Consider the following 24,521-nt stretch of genomic DNA (forward strand, 5'->3'; position numbering starts at 1 on the left):
ACCAATCTCCAAGTTTTGTTCTTCTCTATTGCTGCAATCTCATCCTTCATGGCTACTTTCCACTCATCCTTCATAGCTGCTTCTTCAAAACATGTCGGATCAGCCACTAACATTACTTGCGTTGATTCATACAAGTCTGTTAGTGCTTTTGTCTTCCTGTTTGTGAGCCGCACATCTCTCCCCCTCCTGGTATAAGTTTTCAGAGGAGTTTCGACAACTTCATTTCTATCCAATATCTCCTGCTCTTCACTCCTATCACTTTCATCTTCTATTAATTCACTGTCAGTAACTGTAACAGTTTCTTTTTCAGCAGCTACCGCTTCTTTCTTCTCATCCAAATCCCAACATGACCCTTCATCAAAAACAACATTTCTATTCACTGTAACCTTTCCACTTACAGGATCATATAACCTGTACCCTTTTGACTGCTCACTGTACCCAATAAAGATTTGTTTTAGAGTTTTGTCATCAAGTTTACTTCTCATGTGATCATCAATGAACCCATAAGCTATACAACCGAATACTCTAAAATAACTTACATCGGGTTTCTTTCCAGACCAAGCTTCCAATGGAGTAACTTCACTCACTGCCTTGGTTGGTGATCGGTTCAGTATATGAACTGCTGTTCCTACAGCTTCAGCCCAAAATTGATTAGGCAGCTTCTTGTGTTTCATCAAACTCCTTCCCATTTCAACTACTGTTCTATTCTTCCTTTCTGCTACACCGTTTTGTTGCGGTGTATACGGTGTGGTCAGCTCATGGTGTATCCCTTCTACTTCACAAAATTCATTGAACTCTCTTGAAGTAAACTCCCCTCCCCTATCAGATCTTAGAACTTTTATACTGCTGCCTGATTGTTTTTCAACCAAAGCTTTAAACTTCTTGAACACATTGAATGTTTCAGATTTGGCCTTAAGAAAATAAATCCAACTTCTCCTACTAAAATCATCAATGAACAATAAGAAATACTTACTGCCACCTAAAGATGTAGTCTTCATTGGCCCGCATAAGTCGGTATGCACAACCTCAAGAATGTTCTCAGTCTTTCTACTTTGATTCTTTGGAAATGGTATTCTGGATTGTTTTCCATACACACATCCCTCACAAAATTCTACTTCATCAATCGCAGGTATACCATAGACCATCTCTTTATGACCCAATAACTTCAAACTTGACTCATTTAAATGCCCATATCTCTGATGCCACAGATCAGAGATCTTCGTCCCTTTTGCAATTAATGCCCGATCCATCACAGTGGTCATTTCTAGAGGAAACAATTTGTTTGCAGCCATTTCTACTTTTACAATTAACTGGTCACTTGTCTTCTCTTTTATGGTACAGGTTTTACCATCAAATACAACGAAATAACCGTTATCAGTCAATTGCCCAATACTCAACAAGTTTTGTGACAATTTTGGAATGAAATACACGTTTTGAAGATTTTTCATACCGGTTGCTGTAAGAACAGATACTGTCCCTTTACCTTCTACTTGAATCATCTTATTATCTCCAAGTTTCACTTGATGCTTAAAGGATTCATCAAGAGTAACAAACTGCTCCTTATGCCCTGTCATGTGATTTGAGCACCCGCTGTCCAGAAACCAAATCGTGCTTGGATCAATTTTGTGACTGGTGTAAGCCATGAAAAGTGCATCATCTGTCTCCTCATACTCCTCTTCATTCTCCTGGGCGAAACTTGCCTGACCTTCTTCTCTTTTTTTGGTGTAACACTGAGATTGAAGATGCCCCAGTTTGTTACAATAATAGCAACGCACCACCCGTTTACTTGGCTCTTGACATTCAGATTTGTAATGTCCCATCTTATTGCAGTTATAACACCTAACTCCTTTCTTAAACTCATCGGATGAGTCACAATCTGACGAATCAATATTCCTTCCCCCTCTGGAATTCGATTCTCCAGTGGTGCTTCCCCCTCTCGAACTCGATCCCCTGCCTCTTCTCCCTCTAGCAAAACTACCCCTGCTTCTTCCTCTTCCTCTCACAACTTCTCCTCTTACATAAAAGGCTTGTTCTCCAACCGATTCTTCCCTTTTCTTTAATCTAGATTCATGTGTCTGTAGAGATCCTGTAAGTTCTATGAATGAATAATTTGCTAAATCTTTGGATTCCTCAATCGCAGCGACAACATGATCAAAATCAGGATTTAGACTTCTCAACACTTTGGAAACCACCGTCTGATCTGACACCGTATCACCATATACCTTCATTTGATTCACCACATCCTGCACCTTTGTAAGAAAAGTTTGGATGTTCTCTTCAGGCTTCATCTGCAGTGTCTCAAAATCCCTTCTCAATCCCTGAAGTTTCATCCCCTTTACCCGAGTGTTTCCTTCAAACGAAGTAGACAGATTCGTCCAGGCTACTTTGGCATTTTCTGCTGCTGCGATTTTGGGAAAGACTGCATCGCTAACACCTTGTTGAATAAAGCACATCGCCCTTGAATCCTTCTTAACATTTTCTTGATCAGTTCCCGTCAAACCAGCCTCAACTATGTCCCATAACCCATGAGACTTAAGCAGCGTTTTCATCTTGATACACCAGAAATTGTAATTCTCTCCATCGAATTGAGGAATGGTAGATTGATTCATGGTTCTAACCTTGCTCTGATACCAGAATGTTGGAATATTTAGAGAGGAAATAAGAGAAGCAGACAAAGTTCAATATTATGTATTTGAAAAAGAGATACAAATTGTCTATTATCTAACTGCTATATATAAAGCAGAATAGATCCAACCCCTGAAGAGTTACAACCCTTCACTTAACAAACAGTTACAAAATAGAGTGCGCCTAAATTAGCAATTTAAATAAACAAAGACAACCCTAATAAACGTAAATTTACTCACAGCCCTTCACTCATTTCTCTAATAACAGAAATTATCTAAGTTTGAATCATTTATTCAACAAGTAACCACTAGTAAAACTGATCTATCAGCACTTCTCTCCTTCAAGTCCCAAATCCATGATGACCCATTTGGAGTCCTCTCCTCATGGAACGAGTCACTGCACCACTGTCAATGGCAAGGGATCTTGTGTGGCCGCCACCATCCTGATAGAGTGACTGCTCTCATTCTCGACTCCAAACAATTGTCAGGTTATATATCTCCATCTCTAGCAAACCTCACGTTCCTCCAAAGAATAAGTCTCTCTGATAACCAACTGAGAGGAAGTATCCCGGTAGAGATCGGATACTTGGGTAGGCTACGTTTTGTCAACTTGAGTGTGAATTTTCTCGATGGTAGCATTCCATCTACTCTAAGTAATTGCTCAAATCTAGAACTTATTCATTTAAGAAATAATAATCTCCATGGAACCATTCCATCTCACTTAGCGCAATGCAAAGAATTAGAAAAAATTGGTCTGGGCAATAACATTCTCACAGGAGGCATACCATTGGAATTCGGCCTCCTCCCACAGCTCCAAATATTATCACTGTATGGCAATAATCTCATAGGTTCCATCCCACCTACCTTAGGTAACCTTACCAAACTGTCACTTCTCTATCTTAACCAAAATAACATTAGTGGTCACATCCCGCCTGGCTTAGGCAACCTTACTAACTTACTGCAACTTTCTCTTTCTAAAAATAAATTCTATGGTTCCATCCCACATACCTTGGGTAATCTTCAAAGTTTAACAGCTATTGATCTTTCCGAAAATATGTTAAGTGGATTCATACCTGACGGACTTGGGAGGCTTCAAAACCTCCAGTTTTTTAACATTTATCATAACAACATTTCGGGTGAAATACCACACTCAATTTATAACCTATCAGCATTGTCTACCATGGAACTTGGTTATAACCAGCTTGATGGAACTCTACCTTTTGATATGTGCAATTCTTTACCAAACTTGAAATATTTACGCCTCTATGACAATCAACTCAAAGGACAGATCCCACAATCCATATCCAATTGTTCTTCTCTTATTGCAGTTGAATTAGATTATAATTACTTCACTGGCGTGATACCATCTAGCTTAGGAGCCTTAGAAAATCTTCAAATAGTGGTTTTGTCTTTTAATCAACTAGAAGCCAAGAGGCCACTTGACTGGAGTTTCATGGATGCTTTGACAAATTGTACTTTGTTAGAATTGTTACGACTTGACAACATCCAACTACAAGGAGTTTTACCTAGTTCTATAACAAACCTTTCTAATAGTCTTCTTAAACTCACACTGTCTAGTAACCTAATTTCTGGAAGCATACCAGCAGAGCTCCGAAAACTCAACAACTTAAACACGCTTGACCTAGGCAACATGTTTCTCAGTGGCAGCATTCCGGTAGAAATTGGTAATCTTTTCAAACTAGGAGAATTAGATCTGAATAGTAACATGATTTCAGGTCAAATCCCCGTAACTCTTGCCAACCTCACCCAAATGACCAAGCTATCTCTAGAAAATAATGCATTAGAAGGGAGTATACCACCAGAGTTAAGTAACATGAAAATCTTAGAACTCTTGAAGTTTTCAAATAATAAGTTGGTAGGTGAAATTCCCAAAGAAATCATGGATCTTCCTTCTCTTTCCATTACTTTGGACTTGTCACACAATTATCTAACTGGCATCTTGTCATCAGAAATTGGTAACTTGAAAAACCTACAATCAATTCGTCTCTCGAATAACAAGTTGGGTGGAGAGATTCCTACCACAATTGATGGATGCGAAGTACTTCAAGCCCTTTATCTTGGTAGCAATCTGTTCCAAGGAACAATTCCAACCAAATTAAGCAATTTAAAAGGGCTGCAAACCATTGATGTCTCTAACAACTCACTCTCTGGTCGAGTTCCTGAATTCCTGGGTACAATGAATTTGCAATATTTGAATATCTCTTTCAATAATTTCGAGGGCGAATTACCAAAAGAAGGCATTTTCAAGAATGCCAGTGGTCTAGATGTAAGAGGAAATCCAAAGCTTTGTGGTGGAGTACCCCAAATGCATTTGCCACAATGCATTTCACAACCTTCCACACAGAGACATCACTTTCGAAGAAAAATGGTGCTCATAAGTTCTATTGTTGGTTCTTTTATTTGCATAACAGCAATAATTTGCTTGGTAGTGATTTATTATACTAGAAAAAACCCTCGAAACAAACCCCAATCTGATAAAGCTTTGAAATATGGGTTAGAGCCTATTTCATTCAACGACCTTCTTAGAGCTACTGAAAATTTCTCCCCAAATAATTTAATTGGAAAAGGTTCATTTGGAGAAGTTTACAAAGCCGTTATGAGCTTCGAGAATGTGACAACTGTTGCGGTGAAAGTGCTAAACCTTGAGAAACACATTGCTTCTAGAAGTTTCTTTTCTGAATGCGAGGCATTAAAAAATGTGAGACACCGGAACCTCATAAAAGTGCTGAGTTTGTGCTCTAGCATAGACCACCAAGGTAATGATTTCAAGGCTTTGGTTTTTGAGTTCATGCCAAATGGTAGCTTGGCCACATGGTTGCATCCAAATGCATGTACGGATCGGCCATTCAGAAGCCTCAGCTTCGTCCAGAGGTTGAACATTGCATTTGATGTGGCGGCAGCAGTAGATTATCTCCATTACCATTTAGCTGTACCAATCGTGCATTGTGATCTCAAACCTAGTAATGTACTTTTGGATGATAACATGACTGCACATGTGGGTGATTTTGGATTAGCAAGGTTTTTGGTTCGACCTGATACCATGTCTTCTCAATCAATGTCAAGCACCGGTGGAATCAAAGGTTCTATTGGCTACATTCCTCCAGGTATATATAGCGGGGCTTATTATTTGATAAGTACTTTTTTTTACATGTCCCTGCGACACAATTATTCATCGACTTTGTTAAGGTTCAAAGAAAAAAAATGGTCAAATTTGTTCCACTGACGGGGCTAAAGGGAAACATATTTATTGCCTCATTTATACTGATATGATTCAGACTTAATTTTATTATCTTTCTATACTTCTTTAATTTACCGTTTTAGGCTATATATAAAAATTTTAAAAATCATGTGAGCCCAAGTTTTTGAAACTAGGTGAATTATACAGATGTTAATAGGTAGAGTCACAGGTCACTATACTTATGTACTAAATTTAGGGCTGTAACTATTTACTTTTCATTGTCTAGAGTATGGGATGGGTGGTCGGCCATCGGTAGAAGGAGATGTTTATAGCTACGGCATTCTCTTGCTTGAGTTGTTCACTGGAGTAAGTCCAACCGATGAGAGAATCATAGATGGTTTAAGCCTTCAGAAGCAAGTTGAGATGGCTTTCCCTGACCAAGTCATGGACATAGTCGACCCCAAATTATTCTCTGAAATTGATGGAGAACACAATCTGGATACACCTGAAAATGTCTATAGTTGTTTGGTTCCAGTGATTCAATGTGGGCTAATGTGTTGCAAAGAGTCTCCAAAAGAACGCATTTCTATCAAAGATGTTACCAAGGAGTTGAACTTAGCACGAACAAAAGTGCTTAGGCAATAGAGACAGAGAAAAATATGATCAAAAGAGAAGAAGGGCTCCCCTAAATATGTATTATATGTAAAATTTGGATAACTGTTGTTGTAATTTATGGTGTTGTAGTATATATGTTGTAATAACAAATATTATTTATTTCTAATTGACAAATAAGGGGGGCCTCTTAAGTATTTCAATTGAAAGACCTTTTATATATATGCACTCAATTAAATAAGAATATTGTAATGAGTGAATTGGATTAATGATGCATATTTATATATTGGATTATTCGAGCTCTTATTCTTCCGGAGGAACGCATGTAAATGCCTAATATTAATGATCTCATCAGAGTTTTTTTTCATGATCCATATTAGTTGCCTTCACCTCTGAGCTGTCTGCCAAGTGTCACAAACAGGCCGAATGAAAGCTATCAAACCGAAACCTTGAACAAAGGCATCAAACACTGGTTCCCATAACAAATCATAAAGTGATAACCCACTTTTTAATGAATATAGACCGTACTTATTGACAGTCAACTATATGCTAGTCGAATTTACAGAACTGTAAATATGATTATATATTCAATTCCTTACTCGAAATCTAAATTGTGACAGCTACTGCAAAATAACTGAAGAATTAATTGAACATACCTTTGAGCTGAAGCTGTTGTATATCTGAAAAAGTTGATTGCTTGACCAATAGCTATCAACAAACACCAGAAAAGAAATGCAATAAAACTGTAACAAAGTATGACACAGGCATTCATATCATAGAAAAGCTAGATACATGTAGAGGATAAAATAAACTGTCTTGTGTACCTTTTACTGATGCGAAGTATCAGGAAAGGAAAGCAATCAGCTTTGACTTGTAATCAAGTAATTGCTTGCGAAATATGCATCCCTTTTGAAGAACAATCAACCACTTTTTGGTATGACTTGAAAGCATGGTCCTTTTTCTCTTAAGGACTAAAAGAATGAGAAAAAATTGAATGTCCCTTCGTTTTTCTCGCTCTCCATTTTATAAAATAGGGAGCACCTAGCTATCTTCCCGTAACAATCCCTCATTTCATCCCCCAGTCATTAACTACTTCAATAACTACTAACTATCTAGGAGGACCACTTACTATTTGGAGACCACATAATATTTGAAAGATTTTACAACTGGCATGCACAAGTATTCATTATAATGCATCAAGTATTTATCTGTAACACATCAAGTATTCAAACCTAATATATCAAGTATTAAAAAAAAAAGCTAAACACATTTTTAGAGGTGGGATTTTTCTTCTTCGTTCAATCTAATCAATATTTTTGACGATCGGTGAGAAATTTTGCAAATCTAAAACCACGAATGTTTTTGACATAATTTTATCTTTAAAATGAGATCCATGATGATATACTTTCGAGTTGTTCGTTGTACAAGTATTCATCGTTATCAAGAAAGTATTCATCCTCGTCGTGCAAGTGCAAATATAAAAACTGGAAACATCACTCATCCATATTTACACGTTTTTAGAGGTGAGTTTTTTTTTCTCCGTTCAATCTAACTAATATTTCTGACGATCTGTGAAGAATTTTGCAAATCTAAAACCATTAACGTTTTCTATACAATTTTTTTTTTCAAATGAGATCCATGATGACATACTTTCGAGTTGTTCATTGCACAAGTATTAATATCTTGTCACGTAAGTATTCATACCTAAGATATTAAGTATTCATTTATACACATTGAAGTATTCATTCTAAGACATCAAGTATTCATTCATATATCTCTATTTTTTTTATCAAAATTTGTTTTTATGTCATTTATTTAATATGCAGTGGCCTAATTCACCATTAATAAAGCTTTGTTCTTTGCAAAACTCGCTACTTCATGAGGAAGGGGAACATAAACATGAAAGGGATTAATTACAAGAAGATGAAGGTGGAAGAGAAAGGGAGAAAGAGGAAAGAAATAAATGTTGTTAAAAATAGTAGTTATAGTTATAGTTAAAATAGAAAATTAGTTGGGAGATGATATGGGGGATGAATAATTAAGTGGGGAAATTATAATTACCCTATAAAATATTGGCCGAGTGTAGTTTCATTTCTTTTTAAAAAAAAATTATTTTTTGTTTTCCTGCTCCATTTTTGTTTTCACTGGACACCTCCATTTTCTTTGTTTCTGATTTGTTTGTCTAATTTTCTTGTCATTTTTTTTTCCTTTTCTTTTTTAAGGGATGAATATTACACCCATTAATTTCTTCTTCATAACCTCAATTTTTGAAAAATTAATGTTTTATTAACTTTTCTATTTTTTAGTAGAAAATAAGCTTTTGACAAAAATAATCCAAGTTTCAGATCCGATTCGGCCGGAGCAAGCTCCGGCATGGGAAAAATTGAACTTTTACAGTAAAAATAAAAAATAAAAAATCTCACCTGTTGGATATTATGTTGGTGGTCTGTCACAAATAACCATGCATGGTCCGTAATCCTAAACTAGAGTTACATATCACTTTGAAGTTTTTTGTTCATATCTTTTTTGTACATTCCAACGGGACTTATTTACAAGAAGTAATTGGGATAACTGAAAATGCTAGGAAATTTATGTTACGAAAAAAAATATTCGGAATATTTGGAAATGAGTTAGGTAACTGGTTTTTATTTTTACTCTCTTCTGAAATGTGAAACTCGATGGATGAATAAAATAGTAAGGAAGAGAAGAAAAAACCACATCTTTATTAAACTATCATGAAAAATAAATTGACCATTGATAATTTGTAGTAGTTCTTATAAACAGTAGTTATGTTTAGATGGAGGGTTGAGAAATAATGTGAGCTTTTGTCGTCGATGAGTTTGAGGTGGGTGAGAGAGATGGGCTCAGATTTGTATTATTGCACATGGACAGGCACATGTACAGGCCTATATATATATGAGGTTTACGTGTTGAAAGGGCTAAGAGGGTTGGGTTTGGGCCCAATATAATAGGAGAGATATTGACCAGAAACCAATTGTGAAAGTGGTCCAACATGGTGTTTGGGCTACCTGCAAGGAGGTTGATGTTTTCCTATTTGAAAATTTGAAAATAGTATATATTGTCAAAATGTTTAAAACTATGATATATCATTTTTTTATTTTTAAATACAGAATAGGCGAATAAACTACTCTTCTTTTCTTTTTGGTTAAAATTAACAATTTTAAGACTGCTGGAGGTCTATAAATGTGCGTTAATCATATTCAATTATTGCTTGCCTGTGCAGAATTGTGTATGTGATGAAGTTGAAATAATCTAATTCATCAATAGAAATCCAAAGCACTCTTTATATATCTTTAAGTCTCTGGGCTCCCACAAATAATGAAAGACAAAACAAGGCTTGATCTAAATTCTCTAATATTGCATTTGGAAGTCTCCAGTCTCACACAAATAATAAAAATCATCTAGGATACACACAAGCAGCTGAAAATGCAATATATGATATGTTTCTTAAATTTTTTTTTTTTTCAAATTGATCTAGTAAATATTTGTATGTATATGAAATTATATTTGAAGCTTACCTGTCAGTTTTAACAATTTTTAAATACTTAAATGAATCCAAAATAAGGCAAAAATATCTTCGAGTAACCAAACCTTATGTTAATGTACATGCTACACTATCTCTTTTGTTTTTTTGTTTTTTTTTAAAACCTTATGTTAATGTACATGCTGTCACTTTGAAGATGTCTTCAGAATCAAAGATAAGGCAAAAATATTTTTGAGAGCCTCATAGACTCATAGTCAAGTCCATGCCCAAGCCCAAGCCCTAACATAGATTTGGCGAACAAAAATTGCACCTAGGCCAAGCCCATGCCCAAGCCCAAGCCCAAGCCTAAGCCCATCATAATCAATTAAAAAAACCATACATCTATGTTGGACTTCTCATCTGTTATAAAAGAGATTGCAGTCTCTTAAAAGATGTCTTTAGAATCAAAAGATATGGCAGAGATTTTTTGAGAGCCTCATAGACTCATAGTCAAGTCCACGCTCAAGTCAACACCCAATTGTACTCCACGAAATTATACTTTAAACATAACATGATATCTTTATTCTGTCTCTAGTACCTGCCTGCTATCTATCTACTCATCCTTTTTCTCCTACCTCTAACTTTATCTCTTTTTTTTTAAAAAAAAATAAAATAAAATAAAAGTGGTACATACCACCGATTTCATTAAGAAACGAAACCTACAGAGTTTATCAAACGTGGTACCAAACCACTGGTACCTGTTTACACACATCCTATAAACGATACATCAAAGAAAATCACGTAGCATACTACAAATTGAAACTATAGAAATAGTTGGCAACACAAAGCCATCAAAACCAGCAACATATACGAAATAACATGCATATCAACTAGCTAAATGTCAGAAACGACCGAATGAACTACCAGGAAGGTATCATCATCAATCTGATGCTCTAACCCATTTGTTCCAGCTACCCTCTCCTCCTGCAATAGAAAATTATCAAAGAAAACAGGCAATTGCATGGCATCAGTAGGTAGAACTAAGGATAGTGTAAGAAGAGTACCCCTTCCTTTGGATCTCACCCAAAATTGTGCTAAAGAAATAATTTGAGATCCTATGGATCTAAGAGAAGTATGTATCCCATGAAAACATAGTTTATTTCTAGTTAACCACATGACCCACAATACTGCTCCTCTTACCAATTCGATCAAATACCTATCTTTAAAAGGAATTAAAGCATCAATAAACCACAATTCCTCCATAGTTGTAATATCAAATGCGAAATTATTATAATCAGCAATCCAATTCCAAATTGTTCAGAAAAAGGGGCATTGCACAAACAAGTGATCTATTGTTTCAGGTGCCCCACAAAACTAACAAGCTACATCTCCTAGCCATCCTCTTTTGCTCAAATTTACTCTGGTAAGTATCTTATCCTGCTTAACAAGCCACAAGAAAATCTTAATCTTAAATGGAATCTTTGCTTTCCAAATAGTATTAAAAGTAACATTTTGAATCCCTCCATACTCAAGCCAACTATAAAAAGAATTTACCGTAAATCGACCATTAGTATTCCATCTCCAACTCAAACTATCCATCACATCAATATCCAAGTGCACTACCCTCAATTGAGAAACTAAACTATACCATTCATCCCTAAGGTCCCCTGTTAGTTGTCTCCTAAAAGCTAAGTTAATATTCCCAGAATCTAGAACTGAAGCTACAGATATACCAATATTAGTTGCAACTAAAAACATTTGGGGATATAAATCACTTAAAGGATATTCGCCCATCCATCTATCTGTCCAAAACAAAACCTCCTTACCATTTCCTACTTTTTTCTGAAACCCCAAGTCAACAAATGGTCTTAGTTTGAGAACATTCCTCCAAAAAGCTGACATCCTATAACTATACTCTTGCGACCCATATTTAGCTAGAATAATATACTTCCACATCCCTACAACTGCAGGGTCATTATATCGGTACCACCATTTAGCTAATAGAGCTATATTAATAGTATGCAAGTTTAAAAGACCCAAACCCCCCTGCAACTTACTAGCACAAACTACTGACCATGAAACTAAAGAAATCTTTTTTCTAACTGAACTACCCCCATACCGTAAAAACCTTCTCCTAAGTTTGTCAATATGCTTTCTAATTTGAATAGGCATTTTATACAGAGCAAGCCAATACAAAGGAATGGTAGAAATTACTGCATTTAGTAATGTTACTCTACCCCCTATAGAAAGTAATTTACTTTTCCATCCCTGTAGTTTTTTCTCAATTTTATCGATTGGGACATGCCAACATTCAACAGGAATAGATTTCCAATGCACAGGTACTCCTAAGTAAGTTATAGGTAATTGACTTATGGTGCAACCAAACCTATCCGCTAATCTCTTACTTTCTAACTCATTTAAATTCAGTGGTATCATAACACTCTTGTGATAATTAATTTTCAGACCAGTCATATTCTCAAAACCCAATAATAGTAATTTAAGAGTTTCGACCATCTTGTCACTTGCTTCCAAAAACAATAAGGTATCATCTGCAAAATGCAGATTCAAGATATCCCCAACACCTACAAAATTACCCAAACCTTTAAGAAAACCTGCCATTTTAGCTTTTTGTAAAATTTTATGCAAAGCCTCAGCCACTATATCGAATAGAAAGGGAGATAGAGGATCCCCCTGTCGCAATCCTCTCTTGCAACTAAAGTATTCTCCCAAACAACCATTTACACTAATACACGTCCGACTACCTTGCAAAATATCAGAAATCCATCGTCTAAATTTAGACCCAAACCCCCGAGCAAGTAAAGCTTCTTGTAGAAATTCCCAATTTATTAAATCATACGCCTTTTCAAAATCCAACTTAAAAAGGACACCTTTTGTTTTAGAGACTCGAACTTTATCTCTTTTTAATTAATGGAGTTTTTACATCAAACAACTATTTATTATTTTTTTTTATCTTACTCTCCCTTATCATCCCTAGAGGCATCTCACTCATTCTGAATAACCCTTACTGGATCCAGTTTGGCTTAATTAACTTCACTTTGACGCACACCAATGATTCCTCTCCTCGCACTTTTGTCTATGATCGATGAGACGTACCTGATTCCCGGTTCAAGCACCATCCCTTTAAACATTACTATTTCCACAAACCCTCTCTAGTCCACCATCCTTTTTACCCATCCTACAAAAATAATAAAACAGTGGGTTGTCGAGTGATCTAAAATACTTCAATATATATGAATATAACTGTCAGTTGTAGTCAATTTGTGATAAGATAACACATATTTGTAAATATTGTTAATTAATCATAAGCCATAATTAAAAAAAAAATTACATAATTAAAATTTGAAAAAGAAAATTAATTAAAGAAAAGAACAATCTGATCCTAATTAAATTAACTTTTAATGGAATGATTAGGATTTGTTGATCATTGACTATTTGAAAAATAAGAAACTTAGGAATTATTTCATTGACCAGCAGGGTCCACATGGCAGGACCATCACCATTCATCCATGGTTTTATTGATTACATACAACTATTTAGTAATATTGAAATTTTAGACCCATTGCTACGAAAAGGTCCTACTTGCAATACTAAAAAAATAGATGTTGTTCCATGGAAGAGTTTAATTGGAAAAATTAAAAACATTTCAGCGATTCTTTCCATAGAGTGCATATTCTTGATTCGCTTGGATCAGTGATGTTTATCAGTGTATACATCATGACCAGAACAAAAAAAAAGGAGATAGACCATGAGAGAGTAGGCATTTAATGTCAAGGTAGTGTGGAAAAAGGTGCATGGTTTGAACAGAGGGAAAGTGCTTGACCGGGTAGAAATTACCTCAATAATTTCTATTGTGAAAGAGACATGAAAGAGATATGACAGAGAATACGGCGTCCACAATCTATTGTGGAAGAGATATGAAACATAATGTAGTAATGATTTCTTTTTTTTTCTTTTTTTCTTTTTTGTTGCAGACAAAGCCCGTAGGCATTTATTAAAATTTTGGACTTTTTAATGACATTTGTAGGTCGACACAACATACCGATAAATAGTCATTCTTGATTTTAATATTAATCAAGAGTCTCAAAAAAAATACATTAACATGACTATCAAACTTGTATCCCATGAATAAAGAGGATATGAATATTATATTTTTCCTTAATTTATTTGCTTATTAGAAAAGTACAAAAATTAAAATTAAAATTAGCTTAATGGTAAGCATATGGATTAGACAAATTTCTTAGCTTGTCACTTAATGGTGTGTGCGCGTGTGTGCATGCGTGTTTATGATGCAATTTCGCATTCATTTTTATTCAAAACCCTATAAATTTATTCAGGTGCCAGCCCCATGGATAATATTAAAAGGTTAATTAGAGCATAGGAGAAAAAATATACAAAGTCCGGATGGATCACTATTGTAGTAGGCCAGTACTCTGTGAATGCGAAATATTGTGGTCAACTTCTTTCTAAACATACATCTCCCTTTAACTATGAGACGAGCACTCTGTGAGAGAAAAAAACCATTCCACTATTGTAGTGGATGAACACTCTGTGATAGACCAATGCAAAATTTCCTTCCTTGCATGTTTTGATGTCGGGTAGGGCATGTCCAAAGGTTCGGATCTAATAATTAGTCTCAGGTAATTAACTCTCATGACTTATTGTTATGGTCAGTGTCAGACAACTTGTACTACCAAAGAATGATTGTTGGAATACATTGTATTGACTGAGCACTAATGTAGTGGATGGATCACTAATATAGTGGGTGAACATTGTCTTTACTAGACAACACGGAAGAGGTGAAAGGGAGGAGGAACATCACAAAATTAATTGAAGATATGCCAGGACAATAAAATTAATTGAAGATATGTATATAAAACAAAAAGTCTATTTATATACATCTAAATAAAATAATGTCCAAAACACTTCGGGACAATAAACCCACCAGTTTGGGAATTCTATTTCTCGTCATTGAAGCGTGAGTACGTTCAAGTTGTTTCTCGTTTTTTTGGAAAATAAGAACAAGTAACCTTATATTTCTAAATCCTTTCCCAGCCCTCTACTCCGTGATATTATGTGTAATATTTTTGCAATTGGATGGATCAAATTCTGAATTATTTGTTGAAGTTGTCCTTTTTATGTTTAATTTATTAGTCATGTTTTATTGTTGAGAACAATATTTCGTTGTGAACTTCTTTGTTTGTGCAACATAGTGCACAGAGGCAGAGCTACAATATATGAGGGGTGGACACTGCATTCGGATAAACAAGCTTAAATCTCTATATATTTGAGTTTTTGCCTACCACAAATTGTAAATTTTGCCCACCTCTGCAGTGAAAAGGTGCAAATGTATTCTTCTTAACTCCCTCTTCCTTTTACTGCAAGTAATTAGCTTGAAATTTTCGTTTCATTTTCCAATTTTGTAATTTTTTTTTCATATCTAATTTTGTATCTTGGATATTCAAGTACTCCCGAGAGAAAATATGTGAGCACATGAGCCATCAAAGAGATTGTAATGAAATTATGTGACTTATGTCTATAAAATAAAATATCAAACATAAAGAGGCAATATGTGAGATTTATTGAGAGAAGAGCTGGCTCCATCTTTTATATGAATAAGATGTCTCCATTTCCATCTATTTACTCTCATTTCTTTCTATTTTTCTCTTCTTTCTCTCCATTTAGGAATCTAGTACACCACCATTTCTCTTAATTTTGTGTGTTTTTATTTGTGTTTGAATTTTTTTTATATTTTTTTTCTTACCTTTATTTTTCCTTCTACATTTTTATTTACTATTTTTTTTAATTGGATAAGGACATGGAAGAGAAATACAATTAACATTAAATATTTGGATGAAATTTGTAGTTTTTTCATTGTTTTTGCCCACCCCTCATCAAAATTCTGGCTACACCACCGATATTGAACACTGTATATATATATCTTTTTATATGAGTAATGTGTGTTTTGTGTTCACTAGAATATATTTTTGTCTCCTGTCGTATTTTATTTATTTCATATGCAGTCATCTCCAGCTTTCATATTCTGAATTTAGACCGTGTTTTAAGCAAGAGTCATATTCAAAAGACTATCAGTGCGTTCAATGTAAAATGAGCCACAACTCCGGTTCCATGTCTCAACTTTCATAGCTATTTTTCTCCAAACCTATCTTCACGGTTAGAAGGAAAACAAAAATAATCAATATCTACTTCGCAGCTAGTCAGTTTCTACTTACCATTCAAAACAAAACTTCGAATAAGACGTCCATACAAGATGGAATAGCAGTTAGCACTAGAACGACTCATGAGGGAATATCTTGTGGTCAACTTTTTTCTAACCATACATGTCCCTTTAACTATAAGAAGAGCAGAACTATGTGAGAGAGAAATCCATTGCCATCATTTCACAAATCATGGAACGTTGTTATAGAGTGCTCACTATTCACCTCCTCTTAAGTCTCTTAACCTTATCCCCCTTTTCTCTCGCTGCCATAGTAACCACTAGTAAAACTGATCAATCAGCACTTCTCTCCTTCAAGTCCCAAATACATGATGACCCATTTGGAGTTCTCTCCTCATGGAACGAGTCACTGCACCACTGTCAATGGCAAGGCATCTTGTGTGACCAGCACCATCCCAATAGAGTGACTGCTCTCATTCTCGACTCCAAAAACTTGTCAGGTTATATATCTCCATTTCTAGCAAACCTCACGTTCCTCCAAACAATGAGTCTCTCTAATAACCAGTTGGAAGGAAGCATCCCGGTAGAGATCGGGTATTTGGGTAGGCTACGTTTTCTCAACTTGAGTGTAAATTTTCTCAATGGTAGCGTTCCATCTACCCTAAGTAATTGTTCAAATCTAGAAGTTATTTATTTGAGAAATAATAATCTCCATGGAACCATCCCATCTAACTTAGTGCAATGCAAAGAACTTAAAACTATCGATCTGGCAAATAACTTCCTCACAGGAGGCATACCATTGGAATTCAGTCTCATCCCACAGCTCCAATTATTATCACTATCTGTCAATAATCTCACAGGATCAATTCCTTCCACCTTGGGCAACCTTAGTAGCCTAATATATCTTTATCTTGACCAAAATATTTTTTATGGCAATATTCCAGATGATTTAGGCAAACTTACTAATCTATCAGAACTTTACCTTTACAATAATAACTTCATGGGTTCTATTCCACATACCTTAGGTAACCTTACCAAGCTATCAATTCTTTATCTTTACCACAATAACATTAGTGGTCACATTCCACCTGGCTTGGGTAACCTTACTAACTTACTACAACTTGCTCTTTACGAAAACATGTTAAGTGGATTCATCCTAGATGAACTCGGGAAATTACAAAACCTCCAAAGTTTTGACATTTATGATAACAACATTTCGGGTGAAATACCAAACTCCCTTTACAACCTATCAACATTGTCTATTATGAATCTTGGTAATAACCAGCTTCATGGAGCTCTCCCTTTCGATATGTGCAATGCTTTACCAAACTTGGAATATCTATACCTCTATTCCAATCAACTCAAAGGACAAATCCCACCATCCATATCCAATTGTTCTGCTCTTATTAGTGTTGAATTAAGTAATAATTACTTCAGTGGCGTGATACCATTTGGCTTTGGAGCCTTACAAAATCTTCAAACAGTTGTTTTTGCTTTTAATCAACTAGAAGCTAAGAGACAACTTGACTGGAGTTTCATGGATGCTTTGACAAATTGTACTTTCTTAGAAATTTTACAACTTGACAACAACCAACTACGAGGAGTGTTACCCAGTTCTATAACAAACCTTTCTAATAGTCTTCTTGAACTCTCACTGTCTAGTAACCCAATTTCTGGAAGCATACCAGCAGAGCTCGAAAAACTCAATAACTTAAATGGGCTTTACCTAGACGGAATGTTTCTCAGTGGCAGCATTCCAGTAGAAATTGGTAATCTTTTCAAATTGGGAGCATTAGATCTGAGTAATAACATGATTTCAGGCCAAATCCCATCAACATTTTCTAACCTCACCCAAATGACCTTGCTATATCTAGAAAATAACGTATTAGAAGGGGGTATACCACCAGAATTAAGTAGCATGAAATTATTAGAAGTCCTCAGTTTTTCAAATAATAAGTTCGTAGGTGAAGTTCCCAAAAAAATCATGGGTCTTCCTTCTCTTTCCATCAGTTTGGACTTATCACACAATTATCTAACTGGCATGTTGCCACCAGAAATTGGTCTCTTGAAAAACCTGCAATCATTTGATCTCTCGAATAACAAGTTGAGTGGAGAGATTCCAAGCACAATTGATGGATGCCAGGTACTTCAAGCCCTTTATCTTGATAGCAATATGTTCCAAGGAACAATTCCATCCAGCTTGAGCAAATTAACAGGGCTGGAAATCCTTGATGTCTCTAACAACTTGCTCTCTGGTCGAGTCCCTGAATTCCTGGGTATAATGAACTTGCAATATTTGAATATTTCTTTCAATAATTTCGAGGGAGAATTACCAGAAGAAGGCATTTTCAAGAATGCTTGTAGTCTAGATGTAAGAGGGAATCTAAAGCTTTGTGGTGGAGTACCTCAGGTGCATTTGTCACACTGCATTTCACAACCTTCCACACAGAAACATCACTTTCAAAGAAACATGGTGCTCATAAGTTCTATTGTTGGTTCTTTTATTTGCATAATTGCAATCATTTGCTTGTTAGTGATCCATTATACTAGAAACAACCCTCAAAACTAACCACAATCTGATAAAGATTTGAAATATGGGTTACAGCCTGTTTCATACAATGACTTTCTTAGAGCTACAGAAAATTTCTCCCCGAATAATCTAATTAGAAGAGGTTCATTTGGAGAAGTTTACATCGAGAATGTGACAACTGACAACTATTGCGGTGAAGGTGTTAAACCTTGAGAAACACAGTACTTCTAGAAGTTTCTTATCTGAATGCGAGGCATTAAAAATGTGAGACACCGGAACCTTATTAAAGTGTTGAGTTTGTGCTGTAGCATTGACCACCAAGGTAATGATTTCAAGGCTTTGGTTTTTGAGTTCATGCCAAATGGTAGCTTGGAAACATGGTTGCATCCAAATACATGTACGGATCGGCCATTCAGAACCCTCAGCTTGATCCAGAGATTGAACATTGCATTTGATGTGGCGGTAGCGCTAGATTATCTCCATTACCATTTAACTGCACCAATCGTGCATTGTGATCTCAAACCTAGTAATGTACTTTTGGATGATGACATGACTGCACATGTGAGTGATTTTGGATTAGCAAGGTTTTTGGTTCGACCTGATACCATGCCTTCTCAATCAATGTCGAGCACCGGTGGAATTAAGGGTTCTATTGGCTACATTCCTCCAGGTATATATAGCAGAGCATATTATTTGAGAAGTATTTTTTTTATGTTGCTGTTACAAAATTATTTATAGACTTTGTTAAGGTTCAAAGAAAAAAAATTGGCCAAGGCTATTCCACTGGCGAGGCCCAAGGAAAAAATATTTATTGCCTCATTTATAGTGACATGATTGAGACTGAATTTTATTATCTACCTATACTTTTTTAATTTACTGTCTTGGGCTATAAAATTTTAAAAAATCATGTGACCCATGTTTTTCAAACTAGGTGAATTAGACTTATGTTAATAGGTAGAGAAACAGCTCACTGTGCTTCTGTACTAATTAAATTTAGGGATGTAACTATTAACTTTTTATTGTCTAGAGTATGGGATGGGTGGTCGGCCATCGGTAGAAGGAGATGTGTACAGCTATGGAGTTCTTCTGCTCGAGTTGTTCACAGGAGTAAGTCCAACTGATGAGAGAATCAGAGATGGTTTGAGCCTTCGGAAGCAAGTTGAGATGGTTTTCCCCGACCAAGTCATGGACATAGTCGACCCCAAATTATTCCCTGAAAATGATGGAAAACACAATTTGTATGCACCTGAAAATGTCTATAGTTGTTTGGTTTCAGTGATTCAATGCGGGCTTCTGTGCTCCAAAGAGTCGCCAAAAGAGCGTATTTCTATCAAAGATGTTACCAAGGAGTTGAACTCAACACGAACAAAGTTGCTTAGGTCATAGAGACTGAGAAAAAAGGATTGAAAAAGAAGAGAAAGGGATCCACTAAATATGTATTATATGTAAAATTGGACAGCGGTTGTGGTAATTTATGCTGTTGTAGTATATATGTTGTAATAACGAATTGTTGAAAGTAACGGCTAAAATTGATATGATTTTGAAAACAATTTTATGAATTTTCAAATTAATTGAATTGAATCAGATTCTAATTGGATGATCCGAATTCCAAACTCAACAATTATTCAAAAACTGTGGGGATGCACCTACTATCTTCGAGTCTGGATCCTCTGCATTGCCTCGCCGTTTGAGTTTCAATCCAGACCATCTGATCATAATCCTGATCAATCCCAGCAATGTTTTAATGCACATGGATTCTTTAAGATTTGTGCTAATATGTAATGAACGGAACAGATTCAAACCCAAAAAATAATGTATCTTAGGTCATATGAATTCCTTTCTCTTCTCTGACAATGGGCCAGTGGGTTGACTGAGAATCAAGGCCCAATAAAGATTCTCGACTCTTAAAACACAAGGCTAATTCATGAAGCTTAAAAACTAAAATGCAAGCTGGTTGCTGTCACGTGATTGTTACGCGGTGATTGTAATAACAGTCAAAAGGATGTCTTATTGTAGTCAAACAAAACACTTTATTTATTCGATATTAGATATGCATGTGATTTAGGTGGGAAAAAATAAAAAATTTCAGAAAGGACCTTTATTTTATTTTATTTACAAAATATGTTAAAATTTGTTTTTAATTATCAAAGCAAGATGATTTACACTTTTTAGCTATTTGAGATGCAAAAATCAGATAAAATAGATTCAACAGCAAATGATCAAGCAAAAAAGAAAATTTCAAAATTCTAACAGAAAATAAGAAATTTCCAATTGAGCTACTTTATTTAATGAACTTAGTACATTTTGACTGATTTCATTTGAGCAGCACAACAACACTATTTGGGTTTTATTTCTACTGATTTAAACAGCACAACCTCCAATTAAAGAATTAATTGTGTGTCAAACTAATTGGGAGAGAAGTGATATCCCAATTACAAAAGTAATTTCAAATTATTGATTTTGAATACCCAATTTAAAATTTGTTATGATAAACCATGCATCATGTAAAATTTAACACTAAGATACTTATGATATTTTAATGTTAAATTTTTTTGGGAACTTTACTCCTGTTAGATTCGATGTGCTAATTGTTTTGTTGAGTTATTATTATTTAATTACCAATAGTTAAAAATCAAATGCAAAGATATTACAAACCCAGCACAAATCTGGGTTAATATCTTAACAGAGCAGTTTTGGCTTCATGCAGCACACTAAGCATATGCAATGTTGTTTTGATTCTATAGCCTGTGCGCTGTACAAAGTCAAAACTGCAATGTTAGAAAGCGCAAATTGACACAACTTTTAAATAACCCTATGCAATTTGTTAAATCATCTCCAAAACATGAATATATTTCATCAAATTCCATCTAAACTACAACCGAGTCCATTAGATCAATCAAGATAAAAAATACAAAAATAATAAAACAAGCCACTGATTGCCTCACATATCCAGTTCAAAACAAAGGTTATTTGATAGGAGTTGACGGATGCGAAGATGCTACCTGCTCTTTATCCTGCAAACAATTGAAAGAACATAAAATTCATAAAAAAATTGAATTAACTCATGTGCCATACCCCATAAATATAATTTAAATTATAAACAGATTAATAAAAAATTTATGCAATAACCATAAATTAGACTACTGGTATCTCCTTTCCTTGGTTAGACTGCTGGTTGTTTGCAAATTGGCTATGGTACTATGCATAGCGCATATTAGTCTGTACTATGGATCAATATCTTCGTTTTTAAAATCCAAACAGTCGATTTGAACCGTTCAAAATGATCACCATATGAAAATGTACGTAGAGACGAAATTTTACATTTTTTAGAATTTTTTTACTATTTTATTTAGATAGGTAGAAAATCACTACTTTTAAATGGTCAAGAATCTTTAGATCAAGTGATTTTCTACCTACTTAAAAAATAGTAAAAAAATCTAAAAAAATGTAAAATTTGATATGCAAGTACATTTTCATATGGAAATCATGTTGAAGGGTTAAGATCGACTATTTGTACTTTGCAAGTGAAAAAATTGATCTGTAGTACGGACCAATCTATGCTATGCACAGTACCATAGCCTCACTTAAATTAAAAATATATTTAAATAAAAAAACAATAAATAACATAAACACTAAAGACCTGAGAGAAAGGTGCATTGGCCAGTGCCATCTGTTGTTGCTGAAACTGGTACCAATGCTGCTGCTGTTGCTGTTGAACTTGCATCGACTGCTGCAAATACATCTGGTACATTTGTACATTTGCTAGTAATACATCATTTGTTGCTGAAACTGCGGTTGCTTCTCGTGCAAAGAGTTGTTGCTAGGCGAGGATTGATTCGACTGTAACTGATTTTGCTGTAACTGTTGTTGTTGTAACTGGAGGCAATAGTACATCTGTTGTAGTTGGTTTTGGTTGTGTTGCCACATCTGAGATGGACACACTTTCCCTGATTGTACGCCTCCATTCTATCATTTTTTTCTGTTAGTACAACTGGATTCAGTTTATATGAGTAGGGGTTTTAACCAAAAAAAAAATAATAAATAAAGGGCAGAAGAAACTATTGGTTGCTAGTGTTTTGAAAATTACAAACACCCATTACTAGCATGAGCCCCTAAACCCTAAACCCTAAACCCTAGAGCTCAGACCAAGGTAATTTCTCCAAGGTTCCTCCTATTGTTCATCTCACCTCTCTAAAATTCTAACTCTAATCACTTATCTAATGAGAACATAATATAGTTTTCATGCACAACAATGATAGGGGAGATTTGCCAAGGAAAAATAATTTAGATGTAAATTTTTAAATTCACCGTTGTCAACTGAAAAAATGAGGGTTATATGCCCAAGAACTTCTATTAAATGTAATGATAAGGGAGCTTTTCTATTAAATTAACCCTTATCTATTAAAGAATACATTTTAATTTACAGTTATGGGTACGCTACGAGCTATATTCGCACAAGCAAGCACCTGTGACAAATAGACTCTTAAAATAAAAAAAATAAAAAACAAGGAAAGTGCAAAATGCACAAAAACACTAACCAAAGATTGTGCCAAGGCTCCTGTAGGAAATGTCTGGTTGGCTGTTGTGACATCTGTATTGGGTTATTTGGTCTTGCCAGGTCTGGATTCGAAACGGGTCGATTTTGACCCAATTCCACTTCTGACTTCAAGCATTCGCCCTGAATTGGGCTAGCAGACCTAATTGGGTTTATTTGAAAAGACTCGTCAGGTTTCGGGTCTATAGTTTCAGATTCTAGATTTGCTCTTACCGGGTCGGTTTTCTCAACATCACTATTATTATCGATACTATTATTGGTATTAAAATTATTCTCAGGTTCAGGAACAGTAAAGTTGGTTTTTGATTCTGGAATTTGAGTTTTTGGCAGTACTATACTACTATTGATTCCAAATTCGGTTGCAAAATCACCTCCTTTTCTCCTAATATGGGCTTCTTTTTTTCTAATTTTGCTCTTTTATTGCTAGTGGAATCAGTTAGGGGGAATGCATTTCGTGATTCCTTCGGAAAAAGTATGTAGTGTTGGGCCCACACCTTTCTAATCTGTGCGGGTTTTCCATAGAGGTCGACAAACTATACATAAAAATATAAGATCTCAGTTATGAGTGAGGCTATGGTACTTTGCAAAGTGCACATTGATCCATACTATGGATTCATATTTTCGTTTTCACAGTTCAAATAGTTGATCCGAACTATTCAACATGACTTTCATATGAAAATGTACTAAGAGATTAAATTTTATATTTTTTTTCTATTTTTTAAAATAAGCAGGCAGAAAATCACCTAATTTAAAAATTACGAACCATACAAAAGTAGTGATTTTCAACCTATCTAATAAAATAGTCAGAAAATTGAAAAAAAAAATTCATTCTTCAACTACATTTTCATATAAAGATCATGTTGAGTGGTTCAGATCAACAGTTTGAACTTTAAAAACAAAGATATAAATCCATAATATGGGCCGATCCGCACTATGCAAAGTACTATAGCATCACTCCTCAATTACTGTTTATAAAAAAGATAACTCACATCAAAAAACAACATAGAGATCTCTTCCCGTTCTTAATAGCATAAAGGTATAGATTCATCAGTTCGAGGTTCTATCACATTAGATATTATCGAATCTAAAGTCAATATGTGACTGGTCCCACCATACATGGATCATCTCAAATTGAATCAACCCCTACAAGTTTCAATAATCATTACTTAGAAAAATTTACAGATGCAAATATAGTAATAATTTATAAATTGACACAGAACTTTGATTAGAGAATTGCATGGCATTTGTTTAATCCCCCTAAGAAAGACTTCTCTAGCCGCATCCGTGCTACAAGTTGCCTATAAAAACAAAAATTTGCGAG

The 24,521-nt window shown here is 35.0% G+C and overlaps 4 protein-coding genes across 5 annotated transcripts in view; 3 read left to right on the forward strand and 1 right to left on the reverse strand.

Annotated features, from left to right (window-relative positions):
* The first annotated feature begins 2,525 nt into the window (after window positions 1–2,525).
* LOC144548811 (uncharacterized) lies at window positions 2,526–5,968 on the forward strand. Its single transcript, XM_078297529.1, has 2 exons — window positions 2,526–2,567; window positions 2,893–5,968. The coding sequence occupies exons 1-2, from the start codon at window positions 2,526–2,528 to the stop codon at window positions 5,866–5,868; spliced, it is 3,018 nt and encodes a 1,005-aa protein (XP_078153655.1). The 3' UTR covers window positions 5,869–5,968.
* Window positions 5,969–6,117: 149 nt separating this feature from the next.
* On the forward strand, window positions 6,118–6,468 carry LOC144548876 (putative LRR receptor-like serine/threonine-protein kinase At3g47570). The gene has a single exon (XM_078297586.1). The coding sequence runs from the start codon at window positions 6,118–6,120 to the stop codon at window positions 6,466–6,468; it is 351 nt and encodes a 116-aa protein (XP_078153712.1).
* A 12,423-nt stretch (window positions 6,469–18,891) lies between these two features.
* Window positions 18,892–20,198, forward strand: LOC144548972 (putative LRR receptor-like serine/threonine-protein kinase At3g47570). The gene is made up of 2 exons (XM_078297709.1): window positions 18,892–19,315; window positions 19,673–20,198. Exons 1-2 carry the CDS (start codon window positions 18,892–18,894, stop codon window positions 20,029–20,031), a joined length of 783 nt encoding a protein of 260 aa, XP_078153835.1. The 3' UTR covers window positions 20,032–20,198.
* Window positions 20,199–21,234: 1,036 nt separating this feature from the next.
* LOC144548975 (uncharacterized) overlaps window positions 21,235–24,521 on the reverse strand; it is a 125,476-nt gene continuing 122,189 nt past the window's right edge. Inside the window, exons 1-2 of one of the 2 annotated variants that reach the window (XR_013509514.1) lie at window positions 22,286–22,399; window positions 21,235–21,659 (exon numbers count right to left, since the gene is read on the reverse strand). The gene's annotated coding sequence lies outside the window, so the exon portion shown is untranslated. Of the gene's footprint in view, window positions 21,660–22,285; window positions 22,400–24,521 lie in introns of those variants that run through there. The other variant, XM_078297714.1, reaches the window with a different exon arrangement.

The sequence above is a fragment of the Carex rostrata genome, chromosome 34, assembly GCF_964058835.1.
Source record: "Carex rostrata chromosome 34, lpCarRost1.2, whole genome shotgun sequence".
NCBI classification, from domain to species: Eukaryota; Viridiplantae; Streptophyta; class Magnoliopsida; order Poales; family Cyperaceae; genus Carex; species Carex rostrata.